The 18,823-nt window shown below is 45.2% G+C and overlaps 1 protein-coding gene and 1 long non-coding RNA gene across 5 annotated transcripts in view; one reads left to right on the plus strand and one right to left on the minus strand.

Moving 5' to 3' along the window:
* Window positions 1-217: 217 nt before the first annotated feature.
* WNT7A (Wnt family member 7A) overlaps window positions 218-18,823 on the plus strand; it is a 37,329-nt gene continuing 18,723 nt past the window's right edge. For both annotated transcript variants that reach the window (XR_007509235.1, XM_049826047.1), the window contains exons 1-3: window positions 218-327; window positions 1,312-1,538; window positions 13,239-13,510. Coding sequence is in view for 1 of the 2 variants with exons in the window: in XM_049826047.1 (XP_049682004.1) it covers window positions 257-327; window positions 1,312-1,538; window positions 13,239-13,510 (570 nt within the window). In the remaining variant the exon portion in view is untranslated. The remainder of the gene's footprint in view (window positions 328-1,311; window positions 1,539-13,238; window positions 13,511-18,823) is intronic.
* Window positions 5,398-18,823, minus strand: part of LOC126049539 (uncharacterized) — a 154,973-nt gene continuing 141,547 nt past the window's right edge. The window contains exons 1-4 of one of the 3 annotated variants that reach the window (XR_007509241.1): window positions 13,785-13,908; window positions 10,641-10,689; window positions 8,654-8,915; window positions 5,398-7,396 (exon numbers count right to left, since the gene is read on the minus strand). This is a non-coding gene — a long non-coding RNA (uncharacterized LOC126049539). Of the gene's footprint in view, window positions 7,397-8,653; window positions 8,916-10,640; window positions 10,693-13,784; window positions 13,909-18,823 lie in introns of those variants that run through there. The other 2 variants (XR_007509239.1, XR_007509240.1) reach the window with 2 other exon arrangements.

Here is an 18,823-nt window from a genome sequence, read left to right on the forward strand (position 1 = left end):
GACCCGGGAGCGAGGGAAAAGCCAGCGAGAGGGGCCGCCGGACAGCCGGAGCGGGGAGCCCCGGGAGAGGGACATGGTGAGTGCCCGCGGGGGCTCGCCAGCGCGCAGCGGCGGGCGGCGCGGGGCGCGGCGGAGGCTGCCCCTCTCGGCTGCGCTGCCGTGACCCGCGGCGGCGGCTCCGCCAGAAACGGCCCCGGGCCGGGAGCGTGGCAGGCATCGTTTCGCACGTTGGGCTGAGGCACGGCAAGCCAGGAATATGAACAGGAAAGCAAGGCGCTGGATCTTCCACATCTTCCTGAGCCTGGGGATCGTGTACATCAAGATCGGGTAAGTAACTTTTTTTTTTTTTTTTTAGGTCTTTCTTTTATAACAATTGCGCTCTCTCTCGCTCTCAGCCGAACCTGCCCAGACCTGTTACTATTTAACTCGGGAAGGCTCAAAAAAAAAAAAAAAAAAAAAGAAAGAAAAAAAAAAAAAAAGAAGATGATGGTGGTGGGTGATCACGATGATTTCTTTAGGGACAGGTAGAGCTGTCCCCGCACCGTGGAGCGACCCTCGGGGGCGCAGCCTCCAGCGGGGCGAGGTGGCGGCCCCGGCGATGTCCGGAGCCGCGAAGGGCCGGGCGGCGGCCCCTGCCGCCGGGGGGCACCGGGGGGACCCCCACCACGCCCCCCGGGGCAGCCGGCCCTTCGCCGCCGCCGGACCTGCGGTGCCCCCCCCCCCCCATCCCCCCCCGGCAGCGCTCGCCCCCGCCCGGCTCCCGCAGCTACCTGCCGCCGCCTGCAGCTCGGGCGGGCCTCCGCTTCCCCGCACGGCAAATCCCTCGGCGGCTGCAGCCGGAGGAGCCGCCGCCGCCGCCGCCGCCCGCAGCGAGCGGGGAAGAGGGCGGGCGGCGGGCGGCTCTCCGCTCCCGCAGCATCCCCGGCCCGGCCCGGCCCGGCCAGGTGCGCCCGGCTGCGGGGGAGGCGGCGCAGCCCCGGGGCAGAGAGCTCGGGTTCTCCCCCTTCCCTCCCCTCCGAGTCTTCGACGGGAGAGGGAAAACCCCGGCGGGCCGTTGCCGTGCGTGGCCCGGACACGCAACGCCGCTGCATATGCGCTTTAATTGACGAACGAGGAAGTGGGGTCCCGTTTCGGCAGGAGCCCACGTGTTCCTTATCTCTGCTTTGGCTCTGGCGAGGGGGAGAGGGAAGGGACGGGGGGGGAAAGGCGTGCGTTTTCCGGGGGCACCTGCCAAAGCCGGGCCCCCGCGGCGCTGCGGCCGCCTGCGGGACCAGCCTCCCCCCAGCCGCCCCCGGTGTCTTGTCGTTGCAGGGGTTTTTCCTCTGTGGTGGCCCTGGGAGCCAGCATCATCTGCAACAAGATCCCGGGTCTCGCCCCCCGGCAGCGGGCGATCTGCCAGAGCAGGCCCGACGCTATTATCGTCATCGGGGAAGGGTCCCAGATGGGCATCAACGAGTGCCAGTTCCAGTTTCGCAACGGGCGCTGGAACTGCTCAGCCCTGGGAGAGAGGACCGTCTTCGGGAAGGAGCTGAAAGTGGGTACGTTGCCTCTCTGCTCGCTACCGACCGGCCCCCCACCCGCACGACACCAAAGGGGGGGGCGCACGGGGAGTCTTACGGGGTTGGCGCCGAGCAAGACCGGCTACCTGGCGTAGCTCGTGCCAGCCAGGGCAGGACCGTCGCCTTCAGCGAGTTCGCCTGGATGCTGTGGCTGCTGTTACCAACGTGACTGGCATCCGCGCTTCCTCCTCGCAGGGCACCCGCCGCGGCCCCTGCCGCGTTCAGGAAAGCAATTCCCCGTGCGTTAGCTTCCACCGCTGTCCTGCTCCCACAAATCCTTTCTGAAAGGTTTTCCGTCTGTGCGCTCAGGACAGCAGCCTTATTCGTGTACTTGGGGATGTGAAAAAGGTGTTTGGTTCTGGTTACAGGTAGCGGTCAGAGACCGAATGCTGAGTGGGCTTAGAATGGCACTTCTGGGGCGCAGGCACCTGGTGATACTGGCCTGATGTTCGTACCCCTTGGGACTAAGGTCCAGCAATCGGTCTCATTGTTAGAGATTTCCACCACATAGAACAGTTACTCCACATAGTGCCCTCTCTCTCACCAGAAAGAACGGGTGTGTTCTGGTTTGAGATGTCAGGGCATTTACAAAAACTGTTCCCGTCAACAGGCAGAAGATCCCATTTCCAGTTTCCATTTTTTTTCCAGTTATCGTAACAGTACAAAACACATAAAAATTCTTAACTAAAGCAGCATTTATGATGACAAACACAAATACCTGGGGAAACAGAGCTGAGGTTAACCCTGTGCTGCAAAACACGTTGTAGGGGAGCTTACTCAGTGTTTGTTGATTCCACAGCACTTCAGATGCAAAGACTGAGGAAAAGTGTTTTCCAAATACAGGTATAGCCATTTTTAGAACCATTATTGGAAGCTAATCACTCACAGTACGGCAGTCCGCATCCAGAAGCTGAAGTTGGGATCTATGGTTTCCAGCCTTGAGGCCTTTGTGCCTCCTCCCCACCCAAAATGTAGATGCAAAACCTGAAAACCCATCAAACAATGCTTAGCATGATAGAAAACATGGATATTTAACGGAGAGAACGGAAGAAGTGACTGAGAACAGAAGCTAGAAGAGCCCCAAGCAGTCATAGAGCAGCTGTGCCCTGGCTTCTAGCTTGCTGGGAAACCCTCCGGACTGGACTGGCTCCAGGCACCGTTTAGTCATATACGGACAGGATACGTCCCTAGTACCTCATTCCTTGCATTCTCATGAAACGCAGAGATACAGCCTTGCCACTCTGCTTTGGAACTCCCGAGAACGCCTGGCATTAACTGAACATATGTTTTATCACACGTGTGCACGCCAATGTGTGTGTTTTCCAAAACTTAGAGATATTTAAGGACAGAACAGAAAGAGAACAAGACGACTAAATTTGAAAGCCCCGTGTGAGTTACCAATCTTTCAACACCTTTGATAATCAAACAGAGTGAGTCAAGTAGGGAATGTAAAAACCACCCTGCACGACATTGTGAAACATCTGAAAATGGACCATTTATTCAGATTAGCTCATTGTTTCTATTCCTTGAGCTGAGCTGTTCCTGTCAGTGATCCATGCAAGTGTTTGCCACTTATGTCAGTGAAGAGTCCATTTGGATGGCTGACAGGTTTGGGCTCATTTAGTCTAAGAGTAACATTTCCTTAAACAGAAAATGTGAGAAGGATTTCTTCTTCTCCAACAAATCATAAAACTGCAGAGTTATTGTGGTCTATTGTATAAACATGCACTCAGTTCCTCCCCCCCTCCCAAAATTGAATTATTTAGCTAGCGGGTTATATTTAGGTCCTTTTAAAGAAAGTCAATATTAAAGGAAGTAGACTTTGATCTGTCTTTGAGGTGATAACTCTTAATACGTTCTATCTATCCATTACGAGGCTAAGATGGATAGGGCAAATTCATCGCTGGTTTCGGAACACAGTCAAGTGTTGAATGGCATCCAGATTATAAAACTCATTTAAAGAATAACCAAAAACTTCAAATTTAAACAGGTTATACATTTATATTTGAAAATGAATTTGGATAAAAATTATGCAGGTTTGAAACCCGCAATGTTGAATTTTACTTGCACACAAGACATGCACGGTGTCTCAAGGATAAAAATACTTAGGCTCTCAAACACCATGAAATATAATGTAACCACTCCGGCTCAGGTTGTCTCCTCGTTCTTCCGCTTCTTCCCTATCAGCATGTATAGAAACCTAGAATATCTGACACAGCTCATCTTTCCACGGCTGTAAGGAAAAAGCATCTGTTCCCTACGTTTCTCTCTCTTTCCCTAATATCTCTGTGTTGGGGTGTGCTCTAGGTTACCACTCAGAGAAATAAAGGCTAATATTTCGCTCTGGTTAAAAAGGGTAAAACCTTTGTGCCGTAAAGCCCTAAGTCAAATTTGGTGCCCACAGACAGGAGGAGATCAGGCCTGTGTGCCTTACCCTAAACAGGAGAGAGAGATGTGTGACACGAAGGACTGTGTTATAGGATGTATTTTAAGGTCACTGTGCACAAGAACGATCCCGGTTAACATTAGGGCAAAGATACTGCACCCTTGTAGCTTTTTTAATTAGCAGCAACAGCTCTAGATTCTCAGTTCTTTGACATGGGGTGTATTACAAAATACTATTCCTAGTATTTTGTACATTAGTACCTTTTGTAGTACATTAGTACCTTTTATAGTATTCAAAGGCTGATTATATTTCTTGGCCAATTGCATCCTTAAAGTTACTACTTCAGAAGTACACGGGGCACCTTTGTCTTGCCGCTTGCAATAAAGTCAGTGGGCCACACATGACCTCATTCCGCTTTCTCGATTAGAGGCTTCGCTCTGCCTCTGGAGTGGCACTGATGTACTCGCTCTATGATTAGGGTATGACTTCAGAATGACAGTAATGTGGCTCGCCTTGCCACTGCACTGCCGAACGCGTGCAGCGAGTGAAGTCTAATATCAATTTGGGAGGATGTGCTTAAGTAACTCTTATGCTAATAGGATTTGCGTGTGTTAGTCCATACAAATAAGTTCCCTTGGATACCACAGGTTCTTGTGAACTATTTCCCAAGCCATGGTTTTGATGGCACACCGAGCTAAATCTCTTCAAAACCGGGTTTCATTACTTTCACCTTTACTGGGTAATCTGCTTTATGAATGTTATGCAAATGTACCCAGATTATTTAAATTCTCTTGTTGACACTGCAAGGTGATGCAGGAGGCCTAAGTTCTCCTCGTGGCTGTGCCGTCGTGTGGCTGAGGGACCATGGCACTCTCCTCTGTGCTTCTCCTTTCCTGCTTTTAAAATGGCAACAGGGATACTGGCCTTGGTGAAACACTTTGAAGTCAGTAGAAGGAAAGCATCAAACAAAATTTTCCTGTTCTGATCTGTAGCATGTGTGTACCTGTATTTTAACAGACTCACATATAATCCGTCTTCTAGTGATAATTTAGTTGTAGAGTTATAGTAAGCAACCATTTAAATTCATCCATGCTTCATACGGTGTATTTCTGATCACAGGCTTGAGCTTCCAGCTTGTTAAAGCATGCTTCCAGCCAGTGCACAGCATATACTCCCCGTTTCTTGTGTCATTTTACCTAGTTTGTCCTCCAAAAGTGAGATTCTTCCCTACTGACATACTGTGGATATCTTTCCATGAGAGCTGGTGACAGTAGTGCCAATAACATGAAGCAAAATAACAGAGTAAAAGTGACATCAGTTTACTCCAGCTGAGGACTTAGTCCATTTAAGACAGGAAACGGATAAAGTCGCAATCAAGATCAACACAAGGATTTTTTTTCTAGACAATTCTGTAGACACTTTATTAATAATGTAAAGTCACAAAGAGAATTTTTAAAATAACCGTGGAGATGACGCAATGCTGCAATTATGGACACTTTTAAAAACAAACATACTTGTTTACAGTGGTCAGCAGTTCTGTTCCTGAAGACAGCCACAATCAAAACCAAGGTTTTAAAGCAGGACAGGCCAAAAAATTCCTGCCTACCTCTCTTCAGGTGAAATGTGTCTCAGGCCTAAACATCTGAGCGACCCGACGTGCCTTTGATAGACTCTGAAAATCAGATTTGGGCTCTGAAGGGTCACAGAAAGAGCAAGTGCTATGGCGAAGGCTTTTCAACAGGTGCCTCAGTAGCCCATTTTGCAGTGTGCAGCCTGGTGAACAGGTAGTCAACAGTAACTTTGCTGTTTGTGATAATCACAAGCCAAGGAGTAGCTAACTCAAATAACTGCCGTAGGATATGCATACATTTCATGGTATCTGGAGGACAGCGCCATATTGGCATTGTAGGGCAAAAGCAAAAAACTACGTCCTTTTGTCAGAACTGAGCAGCATTGCCACTATTCAATGGGACTTGCCAAATAAAGATAATACAAACTGTTTGACTGCATCTCTACAAAGTGACACAGCAAAATGGAAAACTCATTTCAGTGCAGATCTATGAAAAGAAAGGCACTACAACCTTGCAGAAGCTGTCATGGACCCTGCATGGGAGAGGATAGAGGGAATCAGCCGAGGGCTATGAAGACATGTGGTGGGTCTCCGAAGAGCATTACAGTAAAACTGGTTTCAACCAAGTTTTCGTCCTGGTCTTTCTAAAATGCATCAATTCTTTGGTTTCTTTTACACTGAAAAATGTTTCAGTATAATCACGCCGATACCTTCATCCATCTGACATTACTTATGTGAATAAGGAAAGCTGAAATCAAACCAAGAATCCACATGAACAAACCGGTCTTAAAACTTATAAGCATAGTGGGCCAACTCAGTACCTACGTACATTGTGCACAATGCCTTTGACTCAGGGATCGTTACAGACGTACCTAGATGTACACACTAAAACAGGAGAGGCTGTTAGCTTTCCTTTATGCAGTACACTGTTAACTCTACACTGCCCATTGGACTGAATTTAGCAGTAATTTAGCTTCCATATATTAAAATACACTTTTCTTCTACGGTTTCAACAAAGGGAGGAAGTAAAGTAAAGGAAGAGGGGACATTCCCACTCTTGCCTATTGAAACAAATGACAACTATCTTACAAGCCAAACTTTTAACTTGCTTGTTCCAGTAGCTATCAGGAACTATCTCTATGCAAAAGAGAACAAGATCTAGCTCATTCTCCTAACTGGTCTGGTAGAATTAAAAGAAAAATAATAGAGTAAAACTTGATTCTTGAATTACAAAATAACAGACTGAGTAAATAACCACTGGTAGAGCATCATGAAAATCCTTGCTGTTTTTATATTGCATGGAAGATTACCTGCACAAGTCTGTGGGGAAACTAGGTTCTAAGCGCTGCTGCACTATTCAGTGTGGTCAATACTTAGAAGAAAGGTTGATAAAGACTCTGTTTTCTGACCCAGTGGTGTTGTGAACCCCCTGAGATATACAGAAAAGAAATATTGTAATTAACAGGAGTCTTGCTATCTACTCAAGCAAGGTTAGAATTTGCATTTCTGTGCTAAGTTTCCAGCCCTTACAAGCAGTTTTTAATGTCAGTATCTTGCACGAGAACAGTTATTTGCAGGCAAAACAGAGGCCAGGCTGAAATATGGCCTGAACATCCAAAACCCAGCATGCTGTTTTATGCCAAAAAGTCAATCTTTCTCAGCAGGGACTGTCACAGTAAGATAAAACATTGCCCCAAGGTCACTGCAGTTGGAATTCCCATCAGAAGGTTTTCATACCTGCCTTCAGATGTGTCTTGTGAGTACATGTCTCAGAGAAACAAAAAGATTACATTTCATCAGAAAGGTAGAAGAGCTATCTTCTATCGCAGGGTCAGTACGTGGCATTTTCTAAAAGCAGTGGTGTGGAGGGATCAGAGTCATCTGAAAAGGGGAAACTGTTGTTTGAACTCCAAAATACCAGCTGTGGTTTTGGTAATGCACATGCTTTGAGTAGTAACTTTCTAAATTTCAAGAGGGTATTTTCAAAAATAATCACGGTACCTGGAGTGCTTCCTCTCCAAGAATTTCACATGTTGATGAAACAAACTTTAGCTTGTGAAAGTGGGCAGTGACTAAACCCCCCAAAGTCTCAAATGCCTCTTAGAGTAACTCTACTTATTTTATTTATTGGTATTAATCTTCACAAAGAACATGCTACTGGCTTACAGGGAACTGTCTTTTTCATTTCAAGTCAGTACAATATTTTAAGGCACCAAACCCCTCAAAACTTTGAACCATTACAGAAGGGGGAAGAAAAATAGGAGGGGGATACTTAAATGATTTTTTTTTTTTAGCTACTATTTTTATTAATCACACATGCTAGGCTAAAGAAAGATAAAAATAAAGAAACCTGCAAGGCCATACGTAGTCTACCAAGGAAGGAGAAGGCACACCCCTAAGTAGGCAGAGGATGAGTTCTGTTCTTCATTTTTCCTAGCTGTAAGTTATGACCTCTATAGAGAGATTGTGAATTAATGTTAGCTATGGCACATAATTGGCAAGGTACGTTGTATTTTCCATCTTTATATTTTCACAATCATATTTCAGCTCATGTCACTGCAGATAACTCCCTCTCTGACCCTTTGGCTTTAAATAGCAGAAAATACAACCCATGTTTTCCAGTGAGATAAATAGAAATTTGTCTTTTTTATTTCACAGCTTAGTCAATTTATGAGGTGGACTGGTAGGGCGGGCCAAGCTATTTAGAAACATACTTAGATCCTGAGAGGTACCGAACTGCTGAGCACCTCCCGACTTCCTGCAAGTAAATCCACTCTGTGTCTTGCAGGCTTAGGTCCTGTTTCCTATGCAACATCAAGGTATTGTGCTTCTTTTTAAAACCAAGTTCTCATTTCTAATCAGTGTGAATGAAGCTTTTTACAAACTGTTCACATTTTAAGATTAAACTTCAGTTAGCTCAATTAAAACCAGAATGCAGACCACTCTTTGCAGCTGATACACAGGCAGGCTACTTGCTGATCAGCCATAGCCCAGTCTCAGGAACATTTATACACAAAAGCAGAGACGTGCATGTGAGCGCTTGCAGGATTAATGCTCCAAGATATACATGAGTTGTATATAATTATGCTCAGTGTTAGGACAGCCACCCGTGCTGGTAATATTTATGTTTGCACTTACCTGTGATAATCTTCGTGCTTCCCTTTATGACATCTGACACTCTGTGGTGGTGGTTGACTCTGCAGAGCTCAGAGACAACGTTAAAGGCAGCTTGGGATTGTCGTGTGCTACCCGGTGAAGGGTCTAAAGACAGGACTCCGGTGCTTTGGAGGACAATTTGCATCAGCAGAGCGGAGCTGCAGAAAGCTTGGAAGCCACGGATGCCAAGCTATCTGCCATCAAAGCAAATGGAACCGCAACACACTGCATGCCTTATTGAATTCTGGAAAAAATAGAAAGAGCAGGGAGATACTTATGTCCGACACATGAGGAAAAGCCCCTGTGTTCATACAGCACTGAAGCGCTTGTTTAGACCGAGGACAGCCCCAGGTCTGGATGGGGGGAGCAGACCCAGGCAGACATCGATGCCCACACCCCAATTCCAGGCCGGGTGCTGGTGGGTGGCACTGGTGGGGCTGGGAGCGGGGGCTGCCTCCCCTCTCCCCACCAGCCCCAGCGCATCCGCGCTGAGCTTGAACATCCCTTACGGTATTACAGCGGTTATACCTGGAAATGCTGCCACGGATAGACAGCCCTGTTGGATCACCGGCCTTGTAAATGACCAGAGCAACCTCTGACAGACTGCCAGATCCTTTTCTGAAGTTTCTAATGCTCGGAGTTCAGCTCTGGCGTGTGTTTAGCCTTCGCTTATTCGAGGCAATGAGAAGAACGTGTCATTCGGGAGCTGAAAGGACGGCTTACAATTCTTGTACACATGTAGCTAACTCTCCACCTTTCTCCAGAACTCCTGTAGGTCTCAGGAGGCAGCCGTCATGCTTTTTTTTGCCAGTTTACTCATCACAAGTGGTTTTATGTGCACCTTTGCAAGTCACTGGCTGGAAAAGCCTCTACAAAAACCTCTTAAGTTGACCCAGCATCTGGGATCACGATTTGCACCAATCCTCCCACAAAGATCAACTGATTTGTTCATTATATGCATTTTTAAAATTAAATTTTTACTTTTTTTTTTCCCAAATATATATATATTAAAAAAAAATCATAGATTTGAGTCCAGTTGCAGATTAAGGATGGATTCAGTGGGAATTGACTGCAAGAAGATTTAATTCCTGGGTCTCCACCCAACATGCCTAGCAAACGGGTCAGAAAATTGTTCAAGAGACAGTTTGAGTAGGTTATGCCAATGAGTTCATTTTATTTAAACTCTCTCCAAAAGGTCTTTTCTGATGTCACTGCTGAAAACATACTAGTTTACTCTTCCAGCTACCACCTGATCTTTCTAGCCATCTAGAGAAGGTAATGACTGCAGATTAGGATTTTCCTCACTCTGTTCGGTTATATGGAAGAATGAAACCCTTGATGTTGCTATCAGCCTACTGATTAACTATCTATTTTTGCTAGGAAAGAAGTGTTTTGCTTATTCTGGTCATTAGCCAAAGTGGGCTCCGTGTCTCACATGGTGTGGTGCATTGCTGCCAGTTCTGTTCTTTCTTTACCCTGTATTTCGTACCATCATCTACTGCTTTGCTGACTTTCTTTGTCCTCCTGAACCAGAAGTGCTGTTCCCACCTATGAAGTATTTTGTGATGCTACAGTCACCATCACCTACAGCTTCAATACGAGAGAGTCTCAGTATTGTGTTGATGTCAAAGGCTGACCTTTTTCAAATGCTAAGATCCTGAATTTTTTACTACTAGATTTTCAGAGGGAAAGTAAGGCACAGGTATAAGTTGGCTGTCAGATGCACATAAAAAGCATAGGCTGAAAAGTAGACAAGAGAGAAAATAAAGGAGGATCGTATCAGGTCATTTTCCAAATTGTTCATCTTTGGAAATCCACAAGTGATGGGGTCACGCCTTTCAACCTAACCCGTATTTTGAGATTAGACTGACTGTGGAGCAGTACGTACTTGGTCAGCCTGCTCTAGAGCAGCAGCAGAAGCGCAGAGGAAACAAACCGTTGCCTGCAAGGAGCAGCTGCCTGAGCGTACCTTGTTAAAGCAGTGTTTCCCTCTGAGATCCTCCAGGCATTTCAACTGTCTGCTGAAATCAGAAGTAGAGTAGTATTCACTATTTAAAAGTGGCAGGAAAGTACATGTACTCATGCTATCCCATTTGATTACAACCCCCCTATTACACTGTTTTAGTATCTAAAGCGCTGCCACAGAAGAGGCTCAAAATGAACTAAGCTTACCCCTACCCTGTAACGCTGACATTTCTATGAGCTGGACAAGGGTAATGAAGCTTTAAAAAGTGAATCATTTATGGGAAACAGGGACGGTGTGATGCAGACGTGACAAGCCTGTGCCATTTTATCAATACTGCACAAGTACCGAGGGACGTCCTACCTGGATCAATTCCTCCAGACGCTTGCTTTGTTTACCTTGTAATCTCCTAACTTTTAGTTTTAAAAAGCTGCTAAACTTTTCTCCCAAACAAGACAAACTTATAAAATAACTTAATTTGTGTAACATATTTTATGATCAAGCTTGACATTGGATTCTGATTCTGCTTGTGCTAGTTTTATACTCCCTGCGTTGCATTTTTCTCCCCTCTAAGAAGCAAAAGAACTGCTTAGTCTTTACAATGATGAGTGTGTCAGATAAAAATGATCTCCCAGTGTTTTTTATTCTAGATCTTGAAAACCACTTGTGCTAGATCAGAAATCATCCAACTAAAGGAAAAACAGACATGCAAATTTAAACTCAAAATATTTTTTTTTGATGATGTCTCATTTGCTGCTTCATGAAGCAGAAATCTGGTGTAATGCATTGCTCCCCTCTGAGCGGAGAAACTGGGACTTCTTATTGTACCTTCTCCTGTTTATCAGTGTGTTTTTCATAGTGTCGTACTTGAAACAGTGAGGATATTGTTGAGGGTAAACTGGAGAAGGAACTAGAAAGATGCCCTGGCTGGTCCTCGTGGATTCACTCTGGAGTGGGACCCCACTTCCACCTGCCTCCTCTGGCCTCCCCACGTGGCTGCACAGAGGCACTGAGAGCACAACTCCAAAAACACCTAAAGCCTGGGATTTCTGTCCAACATTCAGCTCTTCATAAAAAGCCACTAGTTCTAGAAAGCCTCATCTGCAAAGTCCACAGTCATAACAATTCAACATTTTATGATTTTTCTTTTTTTTTAAATAAGGAAAACCAAGAAATCCTTTGAGGAAGTCTGATACTTGACTACAAGTTCCTCAATAAACACAGTGCATGGCAGTATCAATGGGAATATTGCCTATGCTAATAAAAGGGCATGAAGTTGCCTATTAACAGATTTTGATTATGTTATCTTGTTTTCCATTTTACTTCCTTGCCATAAGGAAGTGAGTATTTTTCATTAAAAGAACCATCTAGTGACAAGTACAGAAATCTAGATCATATATGTGAGAGGGATGTAGCCGACAAAGAAGTGCTTGTAAGATTTCTTTCCCTAGTGATTATTTTTTTGTGAAATCCAATAAACAGCAGAAATGTGCTTGTTTCATGTATAATAAACTATTGCCAGCAGTTGAGGTCTGCCAGAACTTCACTGGCAGGTGTTTGGACAAGGGAAGCTGATCTTCCCATCTGCCCTGTCCTAATGAAGAGCCTGATTCTGATCCTATTGATGCAAGGGTACATTTTGTCACTGGAGAAGTAAGAGTAGGGGTAAGTTCTTAGTTTGGGAGATCCAAGAATTTTTAAAGGGCTGTTTGATATAGATGGACAACCTCTGCAAACCTCCTTATGTGTTCGTGGGGCCCCTGGTTCCAAAAGCCTTGCAGATCCCATAGGATCTACACATGGGAAATCCACACACCAGAATGCAAGAAAGCTTTGAGAAGATAAATTAAATCATAGATTTAAAGTGAGAACACCCCCAGACAAAGAGAAGCCTGTCATTATAGCCACACTGCACAAAATAATACTGGCTTAACCTCTTCCTCAAAGCCCTTTGGTGAGGCTGTTACTTTGCTTTGCTTTTGTCATGGTACCTACAACAGGCCAGGATTTTTTTCCATCCTGTGAGAAATTTTGAAATTCAACCCAAAACTTATTTCATTGAGTTTGCACAAATGTCCATGTTAAAAACTTTGTGACACCTAGAATGTGAAAAAAATGTTCCAGTTCAGCTAAAATATTTTCAGAACAAGATTTCTAGCAGAGGTGGTTTTCCTGTAAAAATATCTTTTAGTGTGGAATTAAGTTTCTGATTTTTTAGTAAGTTGAATATGGATGTTTTAGCAATCTCACCCCCAATGCCACCTATTTTTTTTTCTTTCTTTTTGAGCTAGAGCATTTGCCACCCCACCCTTTTGCTATTAAAAGTTTAGTTTGACTACTTCTGATACTATCTGGAAATATATATATATAGGAAGTTGCCTAAATAATACTTTATCTCCTACTACCTCATGGAGAGCTATCATTTTAGAGAGTGAACATCCACAAAAATCAATACTTAGAAGAGTAGAGACCTGCTTATGCCTGCAGATTTACAGCACTTCTAATAATAGCCTTCTGATGTTTGCACCGCAGGAACTTGCCTATCTTTTTCTAACTAATGTCACCATGTTGTATAACGTATTTACGGCACTGTTTTAATTTCAGGTAGCAGAGAAGCAGCGTTCACGTATGCCATCATTGCTGCTGGAGTAGCACATGCAATTACGGCTGCCTGTACACAGGGCAACCTGAGTGACTGTGGTTGTGACAAAGAAAAACAGGGACAGTACCATAAAGAGGAAGGATGGAAATGGGGAGGCTGCTCTGCTGACATCAGATACGGAATAGGATTCGCCAAAGTGTTTGTGGATGCCCGGGAGATTAAGCAAAATGCAAGGACGCTCATGAACCTGCACAACAACGAGGCTGGGCGGAAGGTAAGTGCCTCTGCCCTCCCCCAGACGCGGCCAGCTCTGGCCGAGGGTTGGAGGTGGGCTTAGATCACGTACGGTGCATGAGAACTGCAGCACGCTTTAATGCTAACCTCATTTTACAGTAGACAAGTAGGCACCTTTGCAAGTTATACAAGCTCGTTGGACCATCTGTCCATCAAACATTTGCCTAAATGTTACTCTTTACAGCTGTAAAAAGAAAAAAGCAAACAAACATTTTATCTGGAAAGTCAAATGGTACTTATGATAAAAAGCTCACCTGCTACTGTGTGGGTAAATGGGATTCTCGTCAGGTTCAGACATGAACTTCGCACTCATTTGAAAAGGGATCATTTTCAACCCAACTGTTTAAACCTTGCTCTTTGTGCGAGGACTACCTCTACGAGGAGAAAAATACTTTAGCAAAAAGACCACAGGCTGACTCACACTGTGATATGGATTTGGTTTCTCATTTTGCACAGCAAGCTTCCTGCCCCCTTCCCATTCTTTGGGACTGGGTAGCTGAAAGCAGCTACTGCCGAACCAGCGCGCGGGAAGACGGGAGCTCAGCAGCTTCCCACACGCACGTTCCCTGGGATCCTGGGCACCGAGTGCCCTGCGTTTCTGCCTTCACCGTTTGCTGCACTCGGCCAGTTTTCTGATTGTCAGTGGCAGCCGTTGCAGATGCAAGACCCAGTCTGATCTGTGCTCCTCAGATCCTTGCAGGTCAGGCATTCCCCAGAGACCTCAGAGCGGTCTCAGCGGTGGAGGGGCTCTGATTTACACCGGCTAGGAACAGCCCGGGATGTCCGTGTGCTCCCCATACAGCCCCGTGCAGGTGCAGTCCAGCGCTGCTTTCCATACGTTTTGCTGATCACATCTTATGGAATGAATGTAAATCTTCTTGCTTTCTTAGCTCTCTATCTTACCTTCTCCACTGTTTGCACTCCTGTGCCTTAGTACTGATTTTAGCATTATGTTAGTGTGACTTAGAAGCAAATGGGAGAAGGAAGTTAGGAACAGCAGTTAATTTGTGGATACTATTTTTGTTCTGGTAATTACCTGTAGGCTCTGAGACATCTCCACTTATGCTGGAGCCAAGCAGATTGTATTGAAGAGAAGTCATTTCCACGCCAAACAAAAGCCTAACCCTCCTTTTATTTATTGCTACTGTAGTAGTTTTATAGGTGAGATTATGGTTTTACTCTGTCCAGTACCCCGATGCCTGCGTCCGGCTGTCTAGTGCAAACATGGTACTTCAAAATACTAGCTAAATGAACACTGAGAATAACTCAAGGACTAACCATTAATATTTGCTAAACAAATGATCTGAGATCTTTATTACTTGGCTTCTGGTAGCATGAAGGCACATACTGAAAAGCCTGGTAAAGCACCAAGGCCCACAGTCTGCTCTGTTACATGAGCACAAATCCACTGAAATAAAAAATAGCAGAGGAGTTTCACCTTTGTGGGAAAGCTACTTCCTTGAAAGGTCTGCTTTTATTTGATAGGTGCTGGCAGTAAAAGAGTCCCAAGAAATGACATACCAGCCTACAGAGGACTGCAAACATAGATGGAAATGGCTACTGCCTAGGAATTTTTTTCCAAGGCAAAGCTCAAAGACATAGACAAAAAAAGAAGTTGCATTTTTTGTCTCCATTATCACCCAGGTATGGACCTAGGGTAGAGGAGGAGGGCCGATGGTCCTGGAGCTGGCCTGTGGGAGCAGCCTTCCCTTGAGGACATGAGGTCTTTGCGCGTCTCACCTGTATGTGCACAATTTGCTGTCCTAAAAGATTATGCCTGGAAGATTCAGCTCTACGCATTGTTATCTGGGAGAACAGTGGTGTGTGCTATCTCTGGCGATCTGCCATTCCTCCAGCAGGCTCAGGAACTGTTCTGATCTAGAGATATTTCTACGCTTCTTCCTGCATCTCTTACAGAGCAAAATTACTGATCTTTGTTCGAACAAATCTCTGTTTGAAATCTTCAGGGGAGAGAAAGAGTAACATTACTGAGAAGAGGCATGTTACTCCACCATCCTGTAGAGAATGAATAAATGATGTTTTTGCTAGAGAGATTCCTTTCAGGCTTTGCTCTTATGTGAAAGATCACAGTATTTAGAGACAATTGGCAGAGGGAGGCCATTACGGGTATTTGGCAAGCTAGGTCTCTCACAACCTAACCCTTTCACAACAAAGACTGTCTTGTTTTGAGGTGGTACTCTCCATTTTGGAGCAATATGGATCTTATCAGCCTCCACACAATCTATTCTTGGTGGCTTTCCTCTGGGCTACAAATTCTTGTCTAGTTTTACTTGCCTGTGGCTAGGTTTTTGATGATACTTATGCACCTAGGAGACAGACTGGCACCTACTGGGCTTCCAAAAATAAAGAAGATGTTCAATTCTTATTGATTTGTTATCTTCACCTGTAGGCACTGCTATGCTGTTCAAAAGTCAGTCCCCTCTACTTCTCTGGTCTTGCAATGTGAAACTGCACTGTGTGCTGTGCCCACTTGCCTGGGCACTCATGAATGACCTGTGAGAAGGTCCTTCTTTAGGATGACACCAGCTGCAGGTGATTCAGGGTGCACTCTAGTAAATCATACATATATTATTATCTAGTTGTCTTCTTAAGAATCACTGGTAAATTCATCTGTTCCATCTTGGTGAGCAGGAGATGACAGACTGCACTGCAGTAGGCAGGCCTGCTCGGCTGACCAGGGAGACTGAGAATAGGTAGGACTGCACGGTATAAACCAACAGAGAACCACCAGGAAAAGCCTGATCCAGACTTTTCAGAGATCTCAGTTCAAGACTTTCCACCTTCTCACAGTCTTGTTTTACCTAGGCAGCCGTCTCTCTGCTTCCTGCGGTGCCAACAATGATCTTTCTGAACCTACTGAATACATGACTCAGAGCAAGAGTACCATTATCTGTCGGCTCTTTCTAGAAGTAACCGAAAATTGACTGTGTCAAATGTGGAGGGCATAGACGAAGGACACCCATGCTCCTTTTCCTCAACAGCCTTGGTAGTGCAAGGCTTGAAAAATACTCGTGTGCACACCCAGGATGCAGCGAGAAGCACTCCCACCCGAGATCAGCCTCTGTGAAACCTCTCCATTTCCAGCGGCTCCCCCACTGCCGACCAGCGCCAGCGATGCTGATGGTTCCTGCAGAATGAGCACCCACGATGCCTCCGCTGCTGGGGCGGAGCAAGCAACAGTTTTCCTTACTGTTAAAGGACAGGGCTCTAACCCTGTTTCTCTCTTTGTCTTGGCGACAAACCACCAGGACTCAGTTTTGTAGCACGTAGGCACAGCTTCAAAGTTCCCAGGCTACTTGGAAGGGAAGGGGCAGAGTTCAAACCAGGGGTTGCATACACCCTACAAAACTGGCCCCAAGCAGCCTGAGAAGCCTCACATCATTTGTCGAACCTATGGGAGAGCAGCTACGTCTGACCTCCAGAAACAGAGTTTAGGGTGTCTTTCCTCTTTGAATTAGTATTTCCTGAAATGCTGATTCACTGCAGGAAGAAGCAAGCAGTACAGGGAGAACAGGAGGAGAATTCATAACAGCTGGGTCAGAAAAGAGAGATAAAGCTTGAATTAATTTAAAGGCATAATCCTGATTTGCCCTGCAAACTTCTGTGTGAGGGGTTATAATTGCAAGACTGAATTATCTGTTAGCAAATTTGTCTTCTCAAGTACAAAGTTAATTAAATTACTGTAAGTAACACAATAACGTATGTCTGAGAGATATTTATGCTCCAGGAAATAAAAATGTTATTTTCCAAGTTATCCTGCTAAAAAATAGCGAAGTAGGTACTGAAAGGCTCTACATATTTTGGCTGTAAACTTTTCATTTTGACAGCATGGCAAGGTACATGACCAGATTGCTCTCCCCTCTCTTTTTTTCTGTGACATTGAAATTCCACGAATGGCATCTTGCATCAGCGTTACATCATATTAAGTATAATGCAATATTATGAGTCATTGTTATAAATCATGGGCACAGGCTGCATTAGAAGGCTTTTGCAATTCAAGAGCACACCAAGGTGGATTTTTATTCAGCGTTTCTCTTTGGAGGCATACCTAGGTGCACTAACTTTGCAATGTATCTTCATCCTCTGAATCAGTAGTGTTTCAGTTTTCCCTTTCAGCTCTGAGGCTCATAGGAGAAGTGCAGTACGTGCCTAACAGAGTTGCTGCAAATATCAGACAAAGCTATGAGAAACCAGAAGGTGTTTCTGAAGTGGATCATGCAATGATCATAATAGACTGAAGTGCTTAGTAGTTTATCCTTTAGGGAAAACTGTAATAACGTTGACATGAAACACCAGCATTTGGAAAGCATGGAGTTCAGGAGTTCTCCCAAGCTATTCTGTAAAGCCTACACTTACGACACTCACCCCCTTTACTTGTTAGCATCTCTGACCTCAGTTCTTCCAGTTCTAGTATAGTGCGCAATCACCACACCACTGCAAGAATTTAGCCACCCTCTAGAGGAGACAGCTCTTTCTACTTCATTCAAGATACCTTTTACTTTAACTAGCCTATTAGCCTGACTACAAGCAGCAGCACAGAACACAAGCTCTTGCAGATGAACCACTTGAAAGGTTGTAAGCATTGAGTTCTTTGTTAGAAAAGACACAAGACTAATAAAAGAGGCTGCCAAACAATTTAACATTTATAATTTTTCTGAATAGGCATGAAATTCTGGAGATTTACTAGTTTTGTCTGAACTAAGCCTTAAAGCATGGGAAAACGTGGCACTATCCCTGCTTGCACCCATGTCTCAGTTTGGCTGCCTGCAGTGGAGAGGCAGTGCAGCTTGTGGGCTTGCAGCCCCACTGGGGTGGCCCTGCCCAAGGAAGACCACCACCTTCCAGGGGGACCCCAGCAGGAGCTCCATTTCCAGAAGATGGTCAGAGATGCATACTGCCTGGCAAGTGCAGTGCTAGCAGGGTACGGTTGGTGTGCCAGAAGGACACGGGGCCCATAGATTCCTTCCCACATAGATGTACCAGCTGTAATCTGGCCCTAAGCAATCTCTGCACACAGCGCAATTGGCTAATAGTAACCAAAGACATGTACTTCTGTATTCAGCTGTCTCTCAGCTCCATCAGAAGGAACGTCTCTAATGGCACACATGCACCAGAATGGAGTTTGCCTGTGTCTGGAGCTGCTGAAAATTACCATAGACTCCAGAGAGTCTAGGAGACCAGCTTCGAGCAGAGCAGAACTGGATGAGGCTGCCCTGATACTCCTGGCACCAGCCATCAAGTGATTTTATAGTATCATCAGCACAGCCACATG

This window comes from Accipiter gentilis, chromosome 23 (genome assembly GCF_929443795.1).
Source record: "Accipiter gentilis chromosome 23, bAccGen1.1, whole genome shotgun sequence".
NCBI classification, from domain to species: Eukaryota; Metazoa; Chordata; class Aves; order Accipitriformes; family Accipitridae; genus Astur; species Astur gentilis.